Source organism: Lepidochelys kempii, chromosome 7 (assembly GCF_965140285.1).
Source record: "Lepidochelys kempii isolate rLepKem1 chromosome 7, rLepKem1.hap1, whole genome shotgun sequence".
NCBI classification, from domain to species: Eukaryota; Metazoa; Chordata; order Testudines; family Cheloniidae; genus Lepidochelys; species Lepidochelys kempii.
The window spans coordinates 111,510,979-111,531,363 of record NC_136386.1 but is presented as its reverse complement, the minus strand read 5'-3'; the positions used below and the strand labels follow the sequence as shown (position 1 = coordinate 111,531,363).

General features: G+C 41.7%; 1 protein-coding gene across 2 annotated transcripts in view; it reads right to left on the bottom strand.

The window, feature by feature from the left end:
* The window catches only part of GFRA1 (GDNF family receptor alpha 1), a 204,632-nt gene extending 186,577 nt beyond the window's left edge, over positions 1-18,055 (bottom strand). For both annotated transcript variants that reach the window (XM_073354262.1, XM_073354261.1), the window contains exons 1-3: positions 17,749-18,055; positions 16,440-16,742; positions 14,784-14,867 (exon numbers count right to left, since the gene is read on the bottom strand). In XM_073354262.1, coding sequence (XP_073210363.1) covers positions 14,784-14,867; positions 16,440-16,742; positions 17,749-17,788 — 427 coding nt within the window. In that variant the 5' untranslated portion in view covers positions 17,789-18,055. The remainder of the gene's footprint in view (positions 1-14,783; positions 14,868-16,439; positions 16,743-17,748) is intronic.
* Positions 18,056-20,385: the final 2,330 nt, after the last annotated feature.

Here is a 20,385-nt window from a genome sequence, read left to right as displayed (position 1 = left end):
AACAGTTTTAACACCAAATTATAGACAAGATTAAGTGCATTTTAACATGCTGGGCTTCTTTGCAGAGTCCCCTTTAATTTTCTGCTGTGAAGGTGGGAAATTTGAAAACAGGAAGAGACATCTCATTCATCATCAGCCTTGGGGAATGCTTGCTTAGAAACACACACAATTTGACCTCTCAAAATATCAAAGTAGCTTACTTCATCAGGTCTTAAGCATCATTAGAACACTGCAAGTTTTCCAGTCTTCTTTTCACTCTTTGGAAAACTAAAATTAAGTGAAGTGACTGTCAGTGAAAGAAGTGACACATTTTTTCCATCTATATGAATTTATGTATAAACCCCCATAATTTTCATGAGGGAATAATACGTGCAGCCCTTACCTATGCAGACTTTTAAAGAATTTGACAAGTAGATTTATCAATTTATAATAGAATTTTTTATAATAGGGACACTTTCTGCTCTTCTGTCATGTTTTATTTTCACTAGTGTGGGCAAATAGTAGGTCTTTTGGGGGACAGAACTTGTCTGTTTGGATCCTAATGTACAGTATCATATACATTTACAGGGCCATATAAATGATCATCAATAATAATGACAATTTGATGTTGTAGTCAGGCTCATATCCTGCAGCACTTAGGCCTGTGAGTAGTCCCGCAATAGGAATGTGAATAAGCCCACAGGATTGGGTTTCTGATCAGGTATTTATTTTACAAAAGCTTTTGTGGTTCAGATTTAATTGCTTTTAATTTGCTTAATAAAGTAATCTCCATTGTTATTAACATCCAAGACTTGTGTTCCTATATTGCACTAAACAATATTAACAGACATTTTAATCTGCTTTTTAAATGATAATGACAAGCTATTCCTCTGCAGAATAGATTCCTAATCTATTTGCAAGTTCTAACTGGTGATCTCTTTATATTTGAACAATACACTGGGATTACTAGCAAAACAGCAAATAAAATCTTTCATAACTTTGCTTTCAAAATTTCTTTAATAGCAAAAATTGTAAAAATCTCAAATTTATCCTTCTCTCCTAAAAATATTCTTCTAGAAAATAAGATCCCCATACTGGATGAAATGGCATTAGCAAATACTAGTTTGCTACTTATAATATTTATGTTTTATAAATAATTGTACATCTTCTGGATTTTTTTTATTTTCTAAATCCAAATGCATAATCTTTATGCTCACTAAGTCAAATAACTAAATTGTTCCCCCCTCTCTTTAATCTATTAAAATATATTGGAATCCTGTGACACTCAAGTGCCTAGTAAAAAGAAAAGGAGTACTTGTGGCACCTTAGAGACTAACCAATTTATTTGAGCATGAGCTTTCGTGAGCTACAGCTCACTTCATCGGATGCATGCCGTGGAAACTGCAGCAGACTTTATTTATACACAGAGAATATGAAAAAAATACCTCCTCCCACCCCACTGTCCTGCTGGTAATAGCTTATCTAAAGTGATCATCAGGTGGGCCATTTCCAGCACAAATCCAGGTTTTCTCACGGGGGTGGAGGGTGAGAAAACCTGGATTTGTGCTGGAAATGGCCCACCTGATGATCACTTTAGATAAGCTATTACCAGCAGGACAGTGGGGTGGGAGGAGGTATTTTTTCATATTCTCTGTGTATAAATAAAGTCTGCTGCAGTTTCCACGGCATGCATCCGATGAAGTGAGCTGTAGCTCACGAAAGCTCATGCTCAAATAAATTGGTTAGTCTCTAAGGTGCCACAAGTACTCCTTTTCTTTTTGCGAATACAGACTAACACGGCTGTTACTCTGAAACCTGTCAAGTGCCTAGTGTAACACTTAACTACAAACTGTACTTTTTTATCTATACATTTTAAATCCATTGCATTTTTATTTATTTAACACCCAAAGGGCTAGGTGCTTTACAGACACAGAATAAGACAGGCCATGCCCCAAAAAGGCAGATTATAATGCCCCAATCCTGCAAATACCAAGGTAGATGTTTAACTCTTCAAATGGGAGTACTCACGTGTATAAAGTCAAGCAGATACATAAGTCTTTGCAGAATCAAGGCTTATATGAACACCAGACACACTCCTGAAATCCATTCACTCAGCTGCCTTCCATGTAACATTGTCATCTGTCCCAAAAATTCACTTCTTCATTTTGTGTATGAGGAATGATGGAGGAAGCGCGACAACACCAAAAATAAATAGTTGTCAGGATGGCCATGTGCCTGAATAGCCACATGGCTTTATTGTTTGTACCTTTTCATTTTCTGTCCTAATCCCCCTTGTCTCCATGTGTCTGTTTATGACCCTCAATTGTGGTGTCATACTGAGTTTAGACTGTATGCTCTTAGGGGCTGGAGCTGCATCCTCACTTGGTTTTTGAGATCTCTAGCATATTTTTGTAGGTTTGATTTAAAAAAAGAAGAATAGTAGCAATATACAAAGAGTGTGAGAAGAACGCATATGACAGGCACAAGAGGGAGTGTGTGGAAGGAATGAATTATGGGATTGCTTGGGTAGAACTGTACACATCACATTTGCTTTGTTTTTTAAATTACATTTGAAACTGCTCCTAGAGAATCAGAGAATCACTTAAAGGTTCTGAAAACAGCAGTGTCAAGGAAAGCTTTGAAGGAAGAAAGGGAGGGTTGGCTGGCAGACAAGAAAGGATATCCAGGTGCAGGGCCAGCACAGGAGAAGAAACAGGAAAGTTGTGGGGGACCAGTTATAAGAAAGAAAGGGCAGAGCTGTGCAGAGCCTTGAAAGGGAAAAGAAACAAAAAAACAAAAAAACAAAAAAAAAGAAGGATAGAGTGAATGTGGAGCCAGCAAAGGGTCACAGAAAATAGAGGAGGGATGTTCAGAGACAACACCTAACTGTTGATAGCACAGGGAAAGCACAATTTAAAGGTTCATGGGAGCAGGCACATGACTGCCAGAGAGAGGTTTTCAAATTATGGAGCACGCCCCAGAGGGATGTAGAGGAACATTCGGGGGCACAAGCGGCAACACCAGCCCCGCAGATCATCCACCCAGCAACCAAAAAATCTGGGGGGCACATGATTCCCCCCATACATCACCTCTGTTTAGAGTCATACACAAGAAAGAAAATTTTGGCTGAGGCATTTTGGACATATCAAACGGGTGCAAGATGAGGGTCAGGAAGACCTGAGAGAAGGACATTAATGAAGTCAAAGGAGTTTACTAACATATGGACATGATATCTGGAACCAGGGATGGAAAGGAAGGAATAAGCCTTAGATATTTTGTAAAGGAAAAAGGGACAGAATTACAAAATTTAGCAGTAGTCTGAATACGAGGAGTAAAGGAGAGAGAGGCATCAACAATGACATGTAAGTTGTGAACCTGGGGAAAAGGCAGAATAGTGAAATTATCTATTGGGATGGAAGAGGAGAGGAGAAATGAGAAGCTCTGTTTTTGTCATCCTGAGTTTTAGCACTGGGCCCTATGATATAGAATTTAAAAAGAAGAGTGTGAAAGCATGAACACTTTTGAACTTCATCAGTTGCATGACAAAACTTTAATGGAAAAATGTACTTTACAGACACCAGACAGTGATAAAATCATATAGCCAGTGAATGCAGAAATTCATCTTTATTTATGGGCTCTATTCAAATTGTTTGATATCTCCAACTCTCTTTACAACCCATCATTTCTGCAAATTTCTATATAGGATGAGCCTTCTCTGTGCCATTAAACTGTGTGATGTATCTCTCATGTTACATTTGTAGTTCGAGTACACTTTGTACAGGACAATAGCTTGAAAGGTGTAAAAATTGCTTTATGCACTACATGTCATAACTAGAGAACTATTGAGAAAATATAACAAAATCTGTTAATGAGCTAACTATGTCAACAGCAATGATTTAAGTTACTACATGAGTTTCATCCACAGAAAATGATAGAATGTGCCAAAATACGTATTTTTTAAAAGTCAGTAAAATACTAATGTAAAAATATATGACCAAGTTTACACTGGCAAATTTCTTTATTTTATAAACAAAAACTTTTGAGATCATACTTTTGAAGTTAAATACTGTAACCACATTCTTTCCTGAAGCTCAACTGAGATGAATCCCCAACATACATTATCTTATCCTATGACAAATAAGTTCCATCTTACAATATAAGAATTCTTGTCTGTCTTCATTAAACCACAAGCACTTTACATCAGAATTTTTAACTTACTGTCAACAGCTGACAGATACTACTAGTACTGTCAAAATAATTTCTAAGAGTCACATTTAAAAACAGTGCTCTAAAATGAATTTTATAATGATTTTAACATTAAAGACTGAGAACTAGAAACACATGCTGTAAATTGCACCTCACTATGCCACTCAGAGCTACAGCACTCCAGGGTGCTGCTCCTATTGCCCATTCTCTCTTTGTAGTTCCATCAAGGGACGAAGCATAAAGTCTGCCAGGGCACCACAGTAGTCCTGTGGTGGAGGCTGCCACAGGAATATGCCTAATCAGTGCACCCTCATTTTTATACCACCCTCATCACTGTGTTATCTGAGTGCTTTACAGTAGTCAATTAAACAATGCGACTAAAATCTCTCAGATGTGGTTTGTTCTCTCATTCCTCCTCTCCCCTTGCCACACTTGACATGTCCTGTCCACAACCACCAGCACTGCCTGCTTTTGGGGCTTCAGTGGTTGCTTGCCTGTGCCCACAACAGAGCACAGCCTGCAGACACCTTGTGCCATACCATCCTTCTTGCTGAGGTCTTCGCTGCTAGAAGCCCTGTGCCAATCTAAAATTGCTACTGCGAACAGAGAGCTTGGGATGACTGTCTCACTGACTTCTCTATTCCCTTCCTCTATCTCTGTCATAAATATAAAGGGAAGGGTAAACCCCTTTGAAATCCCTCCTGGCCAGGGGAAAGCTCCTCTCACCTGTAAAGGGTTAAGAAGCTAAAGGTAACCTTGCTGGCACCTGACCAAAATGACCAATGAGGAGACAAGATACTTTCAAAAGCTGGGAGGAGGGAGAGAAACAAAGGGTCTCTGTCTGTCTTTATGCTGCCTTTGCTGGGGATTGATCAGGAATGGAGTCTTAGAACTTTTAATAAGTAATCTAGCTAGGTACGTGTTAGATTATGATTTCTTTAAATGGCTGAGAAAAGAATTGTGCTGAATAGAATAACTATTTCTCTCTGTGTATCTTTTTTGTAAACTTAAGTTTTTGCCTAGAGGGATTCTCTATGTTTTTAATCTAATTACCCTGTAAGGTATCTACTATCCTGATTTTACAGAGGGGATTTCTTTACTTCTATTTACTCCTATTTCTATTAAAAGTCTTCTTGTAAGGAAACTGAATGCTTTTTCATTGTTCTCAGATCCAAGGGTTTGGGTCTGTGGTCACCTATGCAAATTGGTGAGGCTTTTTATCCAACATTTCCCAGGAAACGGGGGGGTGCAAGTGTTGGGAGGATTGTTCATTGTTCTTAAGATCCAAGGGTCTGGGTCTGTAGTCACCTAGGCAAATTGGTGAGGCTTTTTACCAAACCTTGTCCAGGAAGTGGGGTGCAAGGTTTTGGGAAGTATTTTGGGGGGAAAGACGTTTCCAAACAGCTCTTCCCCAGTAACCAGTATTTGTTTGGTGGTGGTAGCGGCCAATCCAAGGACAAAGGGTGGAATATTTTGTACCTTGGGGAAGTTTTTGACCTAAGCTGGTAAAGATAAGCTTAGGAGATTTTCAGGCAGGTCCCCACATCTGTACCCTAGAGTTCAGAGTGGGGGAGGAACCTTGACAATCTCACTCTCCAAATAATCCCGTTGAAATCAGTGGGACTACTTGTGGAGGAAGGTACTATTCAACACGAACAGAAGTGAGAGAATCCAGCCCTTAACAAAAAAGAGAGTGTAAAAAGCGTGCGAAGAATTCTCAGTTGGAATTGGGCTGACAAGAATAATTTAGAGTACGAATTTTCCAGTATAATTTAAAACATGCCAGTAAGAGAAACTTTCTAAATTGAAATGTCAATTTTATAATCATAAAGTACCTGATAGTCTTCTGGGCAAAAAAGAATACTGACTGACATGTTAGAGTGATGTCTTGTCCACCATACATAGGCTGAGTAAACAAGCTTTTCTTGGAAGATTTATGTGAAGTGGTAAGGGGACAGATGTTTTCCCTGTACCTTGAAGTAAGGCCCAATGCTTCCATGAAGCCAGCAAGCAGCTACTATACCTGGGTATGGAAAAAAGAGGATGTGGCACTTTGCAAGGATTTCCACCTTGTACACAGAACCTCTGGCTATGTTTATGTCTCTCAACTGGCCCTCCCAAAATGGTCTCCCTAGTGGCCCTACAAAAGCAGTCCCTACAAAACATTTCTCCACAGCATATATAAAGATGTTGGGTCTACCTGCACAGACTCTCAGCTATGTTACTGGAGGTTCCCTCCCCTTATTAATGGCCTTTGCGTTACCTCCTATGGTGTATTAGGTTCATGAAGCTGTTAGGCTGGACTGTTGGTAGGGAGAAGAATCTACCTGCCCCATAAGCACTGCATGAGTAATAACTGGGAAAGACAGCCCCCTTCTGCTTCTACTGAGGTCAATGGAAACAGGAGTAGACCCTATGTTGGCCAGTACTTCAGAAGAATACTTAATTCCCCTATCAGAGTCAGATTCATCCTATGAGGAAAACACAAAATAGGAAACTCAAAGAGCTTCAGAGAGTCAACAATCACCATGATTTTCTTTCGTATGTGGTCCAATCTGATTACAGGAAGGAGAAGTAGAATTCAGCAACTAGTATTTATGCACCCTCGATACCTTGCAATCTCACTGGAACCAAACCTTGTCTCTGCAAAGCGAATGTGCAGACAAAATGTCATTGTGTATTTTTATATTAGCTTTTTTTATTAAACTGTTTTTCCTTTGTTAAATGCCACTAAAATGGATTCCTGCTTTTTACTTGGACAGGGAAAACAGCCACAAAACTTCACTGGAGACAAAAGAGTTAGTTCAGATTTATACCAGTGTAACCAACATCACACTGGCTCAGGGACTATTACTCTGATTAATACAAAAATCATCTCACACATAAAAATACAATTATGTATTGTGATCAGACAAGTACAATCATAATTAATAATGCATTCTTATTTTTATGGTGCTCAAAACCCAAAAGACCTCTCTGCACATCAAAAAAATAGGACACAAGCCAAAAAATTACAATAGGAAACATAATCAATTAAAATATTATGATGTACTATGCCTGTTCCCTCTCTGAAGTAAATTGCAAGACTCCTATTAACCTAATAACAACTGATTCACTGTATCTGAAACTGGGTGAAAGTAACTCTAATATGAAATGCCTCATCTTTTAAAATGTTTTAAAAAGGCAACAGTATAAAAGATAACAGTTAACTGGTGTACCTTAAGCTGTCAAGAGAAACCAATAAACATATTTATTAATATTTACCATACGAGCAAATACATATTTACCATAAACATACTTCTTTTTAAAATACAGTGAATCTCAAATATTCTTATAGAGATTTCTCAAAAAGAACAGGTAATGTTAAATAAAAAAAAGTATATAATATGTGATATGTATATATACACACACATTTAGAAATGGACCCAGGATTAAAGGCCCTAGGCTGGAGGATTTGGGTATGTCACACAATATTAAGTCACTAGGAAAAGCCGTTAATTTATTATACACCAGGATCCAAAAGGAGAAAGTGTCACATTGGCTAGGGTACAGAAACTAACTTATCTTTTTTGACAAAAAGGAAGAAAGAGGCAATGTAGGGCTTATATAAAAGGAAAGAAGATTGTCTCATAGAGAAAGTATAAAACAATAATTACAAGATGCATCTTTTTCCTTTGATGGATACACTTAACTTACATTGTTAGAAGAATTACAGCCGAGAAATGTGGGGTCAGGGAGAATGGGCTCAAACATATTAAAATGTTGAGAGGGAAAAAAAAAAAAAGGAAGAAATCAGTCATGACTGTGAAAATTTGGGAAAACCAACGCTGAACTTTCTGTGGCGTTCACCTGATGGCACTTCCTCTCAATTCTCCCCTCTATAGGTAGGGAAACCTGATTTTACAAAGGGAGAAAGGGTGATATATAGAAACCCTATTGAGCTTTAAACTTGTTTTCTTTTGTGTTTAATGCACCAGGAAATTCATATGAAGAACCAAGGGGAGAAGAAGAGTATGGGTCTGTCTGTTATTGCTGTTAATGTATGCAGTGTGAAGCCGTACTGGTCCCAGGATATTAGAGAGAAAAGGTGGGTGAGGTAATCTCTTTTACTGGACCAACTTCCGTTGGTGAGAGAGACAAGTTTTCAAGCTGCAAAGAGCTCTTTTTCAGATCAGGGAAAGGCACTAAGTGTGTCACAGCTAAATAGCAGTTTGCAAAAATTCTAAGGGACCATTCAAGGGGAAGTGGCCCCTTAACACCCCTGTAGTATCTTTCTCAGACCTGGAGAAGAGCTCTATGTAGCTGCAAAGCTTGTCTCTCTCACCATTGGAAGTTGGTCCAATAAAAAATACTACCTCACCCACCTTGTCTCTTTATTGCTGTTAATGCTCACAGCAGCATTAACTCATGTGGATTTCCGGATGGAATTCCACCAGGTCCTGAGGGAAGTGTATTGCAATGTATTTTCTCCTCTCTCATCACTGACCTACTCACCTGGGAATCCCAGCCACACACGATATCTAGAAAGGGGCTTCTGAAGCTATGAAATTGGAGGGAGAATGCCACCAACCCATTCTTTATTCTCTGCTCAACACCCCAGTCCCTCCTGTGTTTGATTCCCTGTGCTAGCATCGGGGGAAGGAGAGCCAGAATCTAACCTACCACTATAAAATACACCTCCACCCCGATATAACACGACCCGATATAACAAGAATTCCAATATAACGCGGTAAAGCAGCACTCTGGGGGGGGGGAGGAGCTACATACACAGGTGGATCAAAGCAAGTTTGATATAACGTGGTTTTACCTATAACACGGTAAGATTTTTTGACTCCCGAGGACAGCATTATTATTACATTGTTACAAATTATTTCAGTTAGGACACGTACAGTTCGTTTCTAGGCTGAGGCATCCAAATAAAGACAGACTGCAGAGTATCTCAAAGTTTGTAGGTTTATTACGCTTGAGCGTGGTACCGCTCTGTTAAGCAGAACGGGACCCCGATTACAGGTTACACAAAGATTATATACCGTTGCCAAAACATCCTGCCTGTGTGCCTTGGGGGGGCCTAAACCAATAAACAGGCCTTCTTCTTATCTATTACCAATCCCCTGCAGCCACCTTCCCCATGCAAAAAAGCTGAATTAGCAACTATTTCAGGCACGTCGGCTGGTTCTTGTCTCCTTTGTTTCTCTTATCTTGAAACTGTCCAGCTGTCCACCTTGAAGGATCCTCCCTTGGTACGTGATGTGCTCGCTTCTAGTTAATGGCCGAGAGGAAACCCAAAATGGAGTCACATATGCTAACTAGGTTAACTTCCCCTAACAGGGTAGAGGTGTACTTAAACATTCTCCAGTTACAGCATACATGAGATTATTAAACTATCTCACTGATGTGCATAATTAATGTGATAACTCCAGCACTTCTTATAACCTTATGCTTCTTAATACATTAGAGACCATCTCTTACTGAAAATAATTTGCTTTATTTGTACTTACAGCTGATTCAGTTTGCAAATCAAACGTAAACTTTACATGCTATGTTGCTGATATGGAATTTAAAGATTCTTATTGAAGCATAATGTGCTGTCTCCTAAATTCCGCTTTTATAAATCTATAAGTTTATGTAAAAATACTCTAATAAATTCTAAAAACACCATGTTTGTCAAATTACAAACTTCTAGACATCTTTTACAACAGAAAGTTCTCAAACTTTTGCACAGTGTGACCCATGTCTTATAAAAGATTGATTCATGGACACCTTCCCCCTAATGCAGCGGTTCTCAGACTGTGGGTTGGGACCCCAAAGTGGGTCGCGACCCCATTTTAATGTGGTCACCAGGGATGGCATTAGACTTGCTGCAGCCCGGGGCCAAAGCTGAAGCCCAAGATTTTCAGTCATGGGTGGCTGGACTCAGGTTACATGCCCCCCCGCCCAGGGCTGAAGCCCTTGGGCTTCAGCTTTGACCGGCTCGCCCACCCAGGGTGGTGGAGCTCAGGCTTTGGTCCCCCTACTTGGGTGGGCTCAGGCTTCAGTGTCCCCTCCTGGGGTCACGTAGTAATTTTTATTGTCAGAAGGGGGTCGTGGTGCAATGAAGTTTGAGAACCCCTGCTCTTATGCACGTTGTCACTTATGTAACATCCATGTTGTAACTACAGCGATCAGTTACATGAAAAAGAAAGATTAGGAAAGTATTTATTTATTTTTAGGGATCTTTGAATGTGATTTAACAGCTGGAAACAATAAGGAGCCAGAAGTGTGTGACCAACCAATTCTCCACAAGTCACCAGCAAATTCTCCCTGGACCATGAATGGTTTAAGAACCACTGTTGTAGAATGAGCCTCGTGCAGCAAATCAGTATATATTTCCAAAAGTAATACATAAATGAGAAAGGATATACGAAGATTAACAAAGTAATGAGTTTGTGATTAACCATTCAACTCGCAAGTCGAGTTTAATGTTGTGTGTGTATAACATTAGGTCATCTGAAGGAATAGAATTAAATATTCTTCTATTTGCCACTATGTATTTTGTTTACACCACTGCACAGAAATGGCCCTAAGCGTTTTGTTCTGCTTCATTGGCTCTCTACTTTGTGAATGATGCATTTCAGAAACCATCTCTTTTGTAAATATTTCTTCAACTATACGTAGTTATGCTTTTATGAATACAAAAATTATAATATTTATTTTAGAGTTTATATTTCCAGTTGTAAGGAACAACGTCAAATATCATTTTAAGAGGTGGGTTACTAGTCATTGCATGCTGGAGGCCAAACTGTTCTGTGTTGAAGATGAAATCACTGAATTTTAAATAAGTTAAACATTTGAGATACTAATGAAAGATCACACTTGAGGCATGGAGGTTAACAGTATAAAGCTAATCTCCAAAAACCTCATCAATTGTATATTCACTATAGTTGTAATGGGGATAAATGTCCCAAAAGGTGTCTCTCAAAAGCAGTTATGGTTTAGCCAAAAAACAGGAATTTTAATGAAACCCTTAAATTAACTACATGCTATTATCTGAAAAAGGCACCCAGGTCTTAGGCTAATTTACAAAGTTGCGTCTTAGCTAGGGTAACCACCTTTTCAAAATGCAAAACCAAGACACATGCAGTAGCCCCACCCCCTACCTCTCCTCTTCCCCCAGACCCTACCCTCTGGCCAGCCTGGAAGTCAGAGCCAGGTAGCGGTAAGAGCCGCCCAGGCTCAGGCCACCGTGCGGAGCCCTGGACCCTTCATCTGCCCTGGGCAGCAGGCTGGGATGCCCAAGAGCAGCCACGACCCATGTCCCTATTCCCCGGGGAGCACTGCCCAGGGCAGATGGAGAGTCCAGGGCTCTCCGCAGTGGCCTGGGCTCTCTGGGTGGCTCTTACTACTGCCAGGCTTCTGGCCTAGCATGGAGGCCTCATGGCAGGGGGGGCAAGGCCCACCTGAGTGCCTCCCCTCCCCTCGCCACATTAGGAAGAGGCTGGCACTGCCCTGATCCTCATACAGGCATGCAGGGAATCCAGGACAAATGCTGACCCGGAGTCATTCAACCCATGACCGGGACTGGAAATGTACATTTCGGGTCGGTCCCGTCCAATTAGGGACAGGTGGTCACCCTAATCTTAGCATGCATTTCACAACTGAAACAGAGAAGCTCCAGAACTGGACATGATTACTAAAACAAACCTACATGAGCCCAGCACCAAGGCTCAGATTCTGTTGCATGTTCACATTGTGACAACAATGGCTGACAAATCTGAGGTCTGGATCTATAAGGTCAGATGGTCCTGGCCTTAACCTGGGAGGAGAGTCACAGGCCTGGAGTTAGGAGGATGGTGTGTCATAGGCTTCCTTTTATGGAAGGGACTTGTGGGGAAAAAAATAATTTAAGTCAGCTGCGCCCACTGAGCCCACTTCTCCACTTTACCCTTTTTATTTTTCAAGAATGCAGGCTTTCTTTGCAGGTTTATTAGAGGTACAAATGCAAAATTTAGTTGTCGTGGACTTCATCACAATGAGACACCCTTTGGGTCCATAAACAAATAAATGGATTACTAAAAAGCATTGGAATTTTTTAGTTTTTACATTAGTGACATTTTTCAGATTGAATATTATTTATACAGTAATTAATCCAAGTGTAACAGACCCTACTAAAAGAAGTTCTTCATTTTACTTTAAAGTTTTAACTGTCTGACAACACCATGTGGTTTAGAGAACAAAACACTATGGAAATTGCCTACAGAAAAGAAAATACAGAATGGACAAATTAAAATCATTCCTGGGTTATGTAATATGAGACTAATACTGACAATTAGGGCAAGTGCTTTAAAAAAAAATCTCACACTTCCATTTCTTAGGCATGCATATGCTGGATGAAGTGTATGGACCATTCATTTTCAGTCAAACTTTTGTTTATTGTCCATGTCTTGTAAAATAGAAATAATGTAGAAAGTCATAATAATTGTTTCTGATAAGTGACTAAAAAGCTTGTTCTGGACTGTACACTTAGTAAAAAGCATATGTATTTATATACAAAAATAAGTTATAAAAGCTATGGAGCCAAACTTCTGCCTTCAATTGATAGCCACATAAACCTGATGAGGGTGAATATGAACCTAATTATATTTCACATAAAAACTGACCAGGTTTGGCAGAAGACGAGATATGAAAACCTTGCCTACAGGCAATTCTGCTAATACAAATCAGAAAAAAAGAAAACAATCAAGATCTGAGAATCCTGTATAAATTCTGCTACCTTGGTTAAATGCAGACATGAAAAAAGTTATATAAGGCTTCAAAAAGTTATAATATACAATAGAAATCACAATCTTAACAATACAAATATTTCCTACTAATTTTTCCTTAAACATTTACTAAATACTGGCATTTTTCCTCTATATGTAATGAAATATAAGACAATGCAACTCAAATTTTGTTTACTTCTCTGGATCTAATTTTGCAATCCTTGCACACCCAAAAACTTCCACTGGAGACAATGGGAATTTTAAGTACACAAGGATTCAGACTCAGCCTGTGCACCACGATCATAAATGGTGGCTGTAGGAATCATTACAGCTGTTGGAACAGTGTATATAATTTGTTGTTGCAGAGCAGCTGAGGAATCTAACACATTTTTAAAAACTACCTTGGCAAAGAAACAATGTATTGAAAAAAGAAAAATTGTAACAAAAGATGTTTCCATTCAGATCAGAAGAATTTCAAGGTAGACCAAAATGTGGTCTTAAGTAGATCAACCATAAACTTTAAGAACAGAGTTTAGGTGGCTTGCTACCAGAACACCAAAATGAAATGGCTTTGTATTTTTTGACAATAGATTCCTGCAGGACTCTGTTGTCTCCTGTCCCTTCTGTCTCTCCTACTACTAGCTTTCTAGACCAAGAGCATTTTTTTTCAAAAGCATCTAAGTGATTTAGACACCTAATACCATTTTCAAAAGTAACTCAGAGCTAGAATTTTAAATATATTTAGGTACCTAAATCTGAATTTAGACTCCTAGTTGGATTTTCAAAAGTGCGTAGGTACGTATCTGCCTCTTTAGGCACCTAAATATCTTTAAAATTCTGACCTTTAGGCACTTAAGAACCTAAAATCCAGTCACTTCCCATGAGACTTGGGCTCCTAACTTACTTAAGCACTGCTGAAAATTTTATTCATCCCAAGTCACCTTTGAAAATGGGACTTAGGCTCTTTTGAAAAATCACCCCAAGTTTCTTGTTGCTCTGGTTCCTTCGACCTTTTCTCTTTCAGAGTGTGATTAACAAAGCTGCTTTCCTTAAAAAGGCAGTTAGCTGCAAGATTAACTGTTTACATTGTATATAAATTATGATATATGATACTATATTCAACGTGCTGACATCATATCACTATATAATTGAAGGTATTTTATACAGACTGCATTCTTACAGACATTTTGGAAACTAGAAACAAGAATAATGACTTCTTCTGTAACACATCTCACTGTCTAAAATCCATTGTTCCAATAAATTATATTAGTTTGGGACCAAAAATATTGAAGTCTGGAAATACAAACAGTATAGTCTGAATGGTACAAGAAAATGCTCAAGGCAACTACATAGCAGATTTTTTCAAAAGCAAAACTGCTATGAAAGAAAGGATCTTTGAAAACTAAGACAGTTAATCCAACTAAAAGAGACAATTCTTAATCCTAAAACTTCTTCTTTAAACACAAAGACAAAAAACATAAAATAATATGATATTCCCACCATCTCCCTTAAAGTTAATGGGAGGTAATTTACATAGCCACATTTCCAACAAGGCATTGTATTGTAAATTACATACACAGGGAATCAGATTGCCACCTACAGGTAAATTGGTCAATTTCTGAAAACAAGTGCTAAAACAAGGGCAGGAGGGAGGAGGGAAATTACCCTCTTCAATTTTAGTATTTTTCCAAATATTTTGGAACCGTAACCATATCTTGACTTTCCCAGATCCAGAAAGCAATCACATTGCTCTGTACTTACAGAAGAGGATTACTCCATAAACTCAGAAAACTCACATAGACCGAACTTGACAGAAGTGATGTAGTCACGTTTCACTTAAAGAATATTAAATCTGCTTACCTGATACGATTGGTGCTAGCCTAAATATGTCTGATAATCTGCTGTTAACTGGTTCATAGGGGGAATCTTCAAGCAAGTCATTTCCTAAAGACAACAAAAGATTTGGGTTTCTTTTACACATTATTCTGGGGATGAGGTTTTGTTACTTCACATGATGGCATTGTTTTTATACTCAAAATAATTAGATTGGGTTAAAAAGAAAACTACTCTAATATTACAAGGGGCTTCCCATTTATTGCTCATGCTATTTTCTCTCCCCATGGGAGAAGATGGAAACACTTGAAAGAAAGAAGCATTTCTTGCCATTAACTCCCTCCCCTCCTTCAGCATGGAATGAAGTCACAAATCAGAAGAGACAGTCTGTGGCATCACAAGTACTGCCTATCTTCAGAGGGAGAAGAGATGGGGGGAGGGGAAAAGGAAGTTTCTTTCATCAACTCATTATTGGAAGAGAAAGAGCAGAAGTGCTTCTAACAAAAAACAGTTGGGAAGGAAATTGATTTATAATGTAGCAAATGTCCAGTAAATGTACTTTATTATGAAAGTTGGAACAAAGAGACATATATTAAGCCATTAAAATATTCCACCTGACATTTTCATTGGCTAATGCATACATACTGTATGGCTTCCAGGGAGCAATATAAAGCTGTAAGCACCTTCAGAATGGATGTTTGAGACAAACTTGGCCCACAAGACATGCAGGATGGGGCCCTAAACTTCCACTGAATTCAGAAGGCATTTGGGGTTCTTCAGCAATACAAAATCCAGGTGGGTGATACATAGCAATATTACCTAAGGACCTGATTCTGTTCCAAGTAGACTCACTGGGAGACTTGACAAGGACTTTAATGGGTATAAAGTCAACCCTATCATTTAACACTGGCATACCATTTGCAACTCTCTCATAGAATCATAGAATATTAGGGTTGGAAGAGACCTCAGGAGGTCATCTAGTCCAATCCCCTGCTCAAAACAGGACCAACACCAACTAAATCATGCTAGCCAAGGCTTTGTCAAGCTTGGCCTTTGAAACCTCTAAGGATGGAGATTCTACCACCTCCTTAGGTAACCCATTCCAGTGCTTCACCACCCTCTTAGTAAAATAGTGTTTCCTAATATCCAACCTAGACCTCCCCCACTGCAACTTGAGACCATTGCTTCTTGTTCTCTCCTCTGCATGCTATGCAAAGTACCAAATCGGCTTTCACATAGCTGTATCTTGTTCTTCCTTTTCTTATATTTACACTTTTACCTTACACCCAGGAGCTAATTAATTCGTTTCCCACTGCGTCCCTGTGAAGTGAGATCTAGTTAACAAGTGTTTAAACTCCTCAGTTAGGGCGAAGTCACAGATGGATTGTTCCTGGCGCTTTGGCACTTGCTAATGCCCTAATCTTTTGACTTTGGTTTAGAAAGGTCAACCGGGGTCCTCTGGAGGAAACCCTTATTGCGGATTGCCCAACAACGGGAGGCTGCAGCAGCAGCTGTTCCTGAGTCGGATGAAAGATCCTCAGTTTTTCAGCTGAAGAGCACAATGTGAATTATGAGGTCAGGCCCTCCGTTTAGTCTCCGCGGTTGTGGCTAGCTGCGGCTGAGAGGGGCTGGGAAACCACCCTGCCTTTGGGGAGTGGGCTGTTTCTGGGTTTCGCAACGTACCCTGTAAGCTTTGGTACATGCTCCAGTAAATGCGCAAGCAGTTTTTCTCCTTCTTCATGCCCCTCTTGCAGCGGCAGTTGTAAAGAGATTTCTGCTTGAGCGCCTCCATGGCGCTTTTGCACTCGTCTTTCGCCTCCAGGCCGGTCGCCCGGCTGAAGTTGCTCTCTTTGCCGGCTACACACTGCCTCAGTGTCCTGTATTTAGTACTGCAGCTCTGCTCCTTGAGACACTGATCGCTGGCTCGCACGCAGTCCAGGCGGTCCCCGCCAGGCAGCCCGCTCACTTCTGCGGACAAAAGTACGTCTAGAGAGAGAGAGAGACAAAACCCAACAAAAACAAAAACAAAAAAACCCAAACTCGTTTTGAGATACTGGGCTCCGTGCCAGCCCAACCTGGGGAGAGCAACCCACCGCCCTACAAAATGAACGCACGACCCCTTTCCAAAGGCAGCCGCTCCCTAGCTGACTCAGCCCGCGGCCAAGCCAGGAGCTTTGTTCTGAATGTTTGGGAAGATAAATGAGGTTTCAAGGGGATGGCTCGCCTTCAAATCTCTTTACGGGAAGTCCGCAGAGAAGACAGAGGGTTAATGTGCATGGTAAAATATTCACTGTTCCTTACATCAGCCCTCATTTAATTAATAACCCTTCCCTCCCTATGTTCCACGGAGGGGTTAAATATCTGCCCTGGCTTCCCATAAGGGTTTTGCTGGGATTTCAATTACATTCATGAGGAACCGAGAACGGAGAAGTCTCCTAGCCGACTGATACTGGCTCTTTTTACTGAAGTCACTTTTTAAAGGCTGCTTGTTATGTCCTTTCCCCCACCCCCAGTTCCCACATTTCTCGACACGTCGGATCCTTTTTTGCAGAAGGAAACAGCGAATGATATGAGCCACCCTTCTCCACTCCCCAACGCCAGTAAAATCCTTCCCTTCCTCACTACGCACACAGAGTAAACATGTATTGTTACAATATCTGCAACCAGGCAGGGAGGCACGTTCAGGTAAGCGATGCAATCAATCATTCTTCTCACTGATGACACCTCCACCCCACAGTGTTATTAAGATGAAAAGCGACTATTGAAAAGTTTTCCTCTAACTTACTAGAGCCCAATTTAATAACGGGCTATCCAGGCAATAGCTAAATCTCAGAGCGCTTTAAATGTGGTCTGTGCTCATTCAAATCCGTCAAAACTACTGGCAACTTCCCCGTTCACCTTAAACCAGACCTCAGACATCGGATCTCATAAACGCAACCTTCTGCGTTACGAAGCCCTGTAAAGAGAGCGAATGTAAACGCCGGCAACTTACCCATTAAGGGTAAAACGAAGTATAAGGTAGCAAGAAACATCTTGTTCTCTTCAGATGGTGCACCCCGATGAGCTGATGTGCCACCCCAAAGAGGCTCAGCATGTAGATATTCCAAAACAACGGCGGTCCAGAGACTCTGATTTCAGACCCATTGAATGGAAGGAAACCCCCCTCGCCTCCTCTTCACCAATAACATCACCAGCACCAGCAGCTACGCGAACGCTGAGATTATTCGCTTAGATTTCAGGTCCGAGCAACCTGAAAACACAAGCAGTCGCTTCAAGGAGAGAGCGAGACACTCACGCGGTGCGTGTGAGCCAGACAGAGGCAGAGAAGGAGATTCGGTTGCTTCCTTGGGTGGGCAGCGCTTTTTTCCCAGGGAGGGACTCGGAAACAGGGAGGGGAAAAAAAAATCCAGGAGATTCCCCCCACCCACACACACACCCCAGTCCCACAGCCTGGCTTCCATCAAAGATTGCTCCGGACTGAACACAAAATAAATGATTTTCCACTTACACAGAGAGCTTGCAGGTCATGGTGTCTACACAGCTCCTGGCTACCCCGAGTGGGAGCCTCTCCCCCCCGGAATCTACCGCCACCCCCCAAACCCGCGAGCTTTGTGGGTTCGTCTCTCCCTTGCCGGAGGGCGCGGTGCAGGCGGGGGGGGGGGGACCCGGCCGGGCAGCCCTCAGAGCGGGCGCGCTGGTTAGCGGGGCTTTGGGATGCGCTCACAACGGGCCCCCTCTGTTGCGCGGGTAGCAGACGGAGTTATTGATCACGCACACGGCGCTGGGTGTGATAACAGTCGGGCAGGTGCAGCTGCCGGGCGGCTCCATCGGAGGCAAAGCCGTGCATCGCCTGGAGGGGACTCTGAAAGTTTGGCTGGGTGGGGGGGTTGTTTTTTTGCCCCCCCCTCCCCGCCCCCAAGATGATCAAAGCACCCACGGGGGCAGCTGCTCCGGCCCTGACCCCATCAGGGCCGTCCCCACCAGCAGCGCTCCTCGCCTCCCGGGACACACCGAAAGGTGCCAGCCAGGCGCTGTGCCCCAGGGCTCGGTTTTGTAAATCCGGAGCCGCCGGGACAATTTCCGCTCCGGATCCCCTCCGCCGGACTCGTTAATGAATTGCTGACAGCAAGGTGGGAGTCACTCGGTGAACCCTGATTGCGCTTTGATGAGACGAAACCTCCTCCCCCAACCCCAAACTGCCTCTTCCTCCTACTCCTTCCCCTCCGCCCCACCCCCACCGCCAAAAAGGGGGTGGGGGAGGGTGGTTGCGGAAAGGTGCCTCCTTCTTCTGCACACACACGAATCAACTCCCCCCTGCTGTTCGAAAAAGAAACTTTTGGACGTGGCTCCAGCGTGGAGTCCGGACTTGGGTAGCGGCGCGCACCCTCTTCCCTTCCACGGGCGGTGGGAGGAAGCAAACAGGGACCCATGCAGCAAGGACCAGACCTATTTAAACAAGCATCTGCTGCGATCTCAAATACATGCTCCCACCCTGGCTACTTCAAAAGTTAAAACGTGCAACTTATTTTCCTCACCTCCTGTCCAGGAGGAAAACTCCCCCCCTGCAGTCAGCCTGGGGTGCCCTGGGCTCCAGAGAAATGAGAAATAGGTTGCCAAAGGAAAGCAGGACATGCTTTAGTAGGTACCTCATACCGTTCCCACATGAAAGCCATGATTGTTCATATACCCCAGTCTTAGTTTTGCAGTCTCCAACTGCAAATGTAGGAATTAAAGCATAGGGGGAGACCAGGGAGACACCCAGAAGGCCCTCTACTAAATATTTAATTATGAAATATAAAAATTTAACATGAGAACGGCCATACTAGGTCAGACCAAAGGTCGATCTAGCTCAGTATCCTGTCTTTAGACAAAAAAAACCGAGGAGTACAACAATTTCCATCCCACCATCAACTTCAGCCTAGACCAATCCACACAAGCAGTCCATTTCCTGGACACTACTGTGCTAATAAGCGATGGTCACATAAACACCACCCTATATCGGAAACCTATTGACCGCTATACTTACCTACATGCCTCCAGCTTCCATCCAGGACACACCACATGATCCATTGTCTACAGCCAAACTCTAAGATACAACCACATTTGCTCCAATCCCTCAGACAGAGACAAACACTGACAAGATCTCTATCAAGCATTCTTAAAACTACAGTACCCAACTGCTGAAGTGAAAAAACAGATTGACAGAGCCAGAAGGGTACCCAGAAGTCACCTACTACAGGACAGGCCCAAAAAAGAAAATAACAGAACGCCACCAGCTGTCACCTTCAGCCCCCAGCTAAAACCACTCCAGCGCATCATCAAAGAGTTACAACCTATCCTGAAAAATGATCTCTCACTCTCATAGATCTTGGGAGACAGACCAGTCCTCGCTTACAGACAGCCCCCCAACCTGAAGCAAATACTCTCCAGCAACCACATACCACACAACAAAAACATTAACCCAGGAACCTATCCTTGCAACAAAGCCCGATGCCAACTCTGTCCACATATTTATTCAAGTGACACCATCATAGGACCTAATCACATTAGCCACACCATCAGGGGCTCATTCACCTGCACATCTACCAATGTGATATATGCCATCATGTGCCAGCAATGCCCCTCTGCC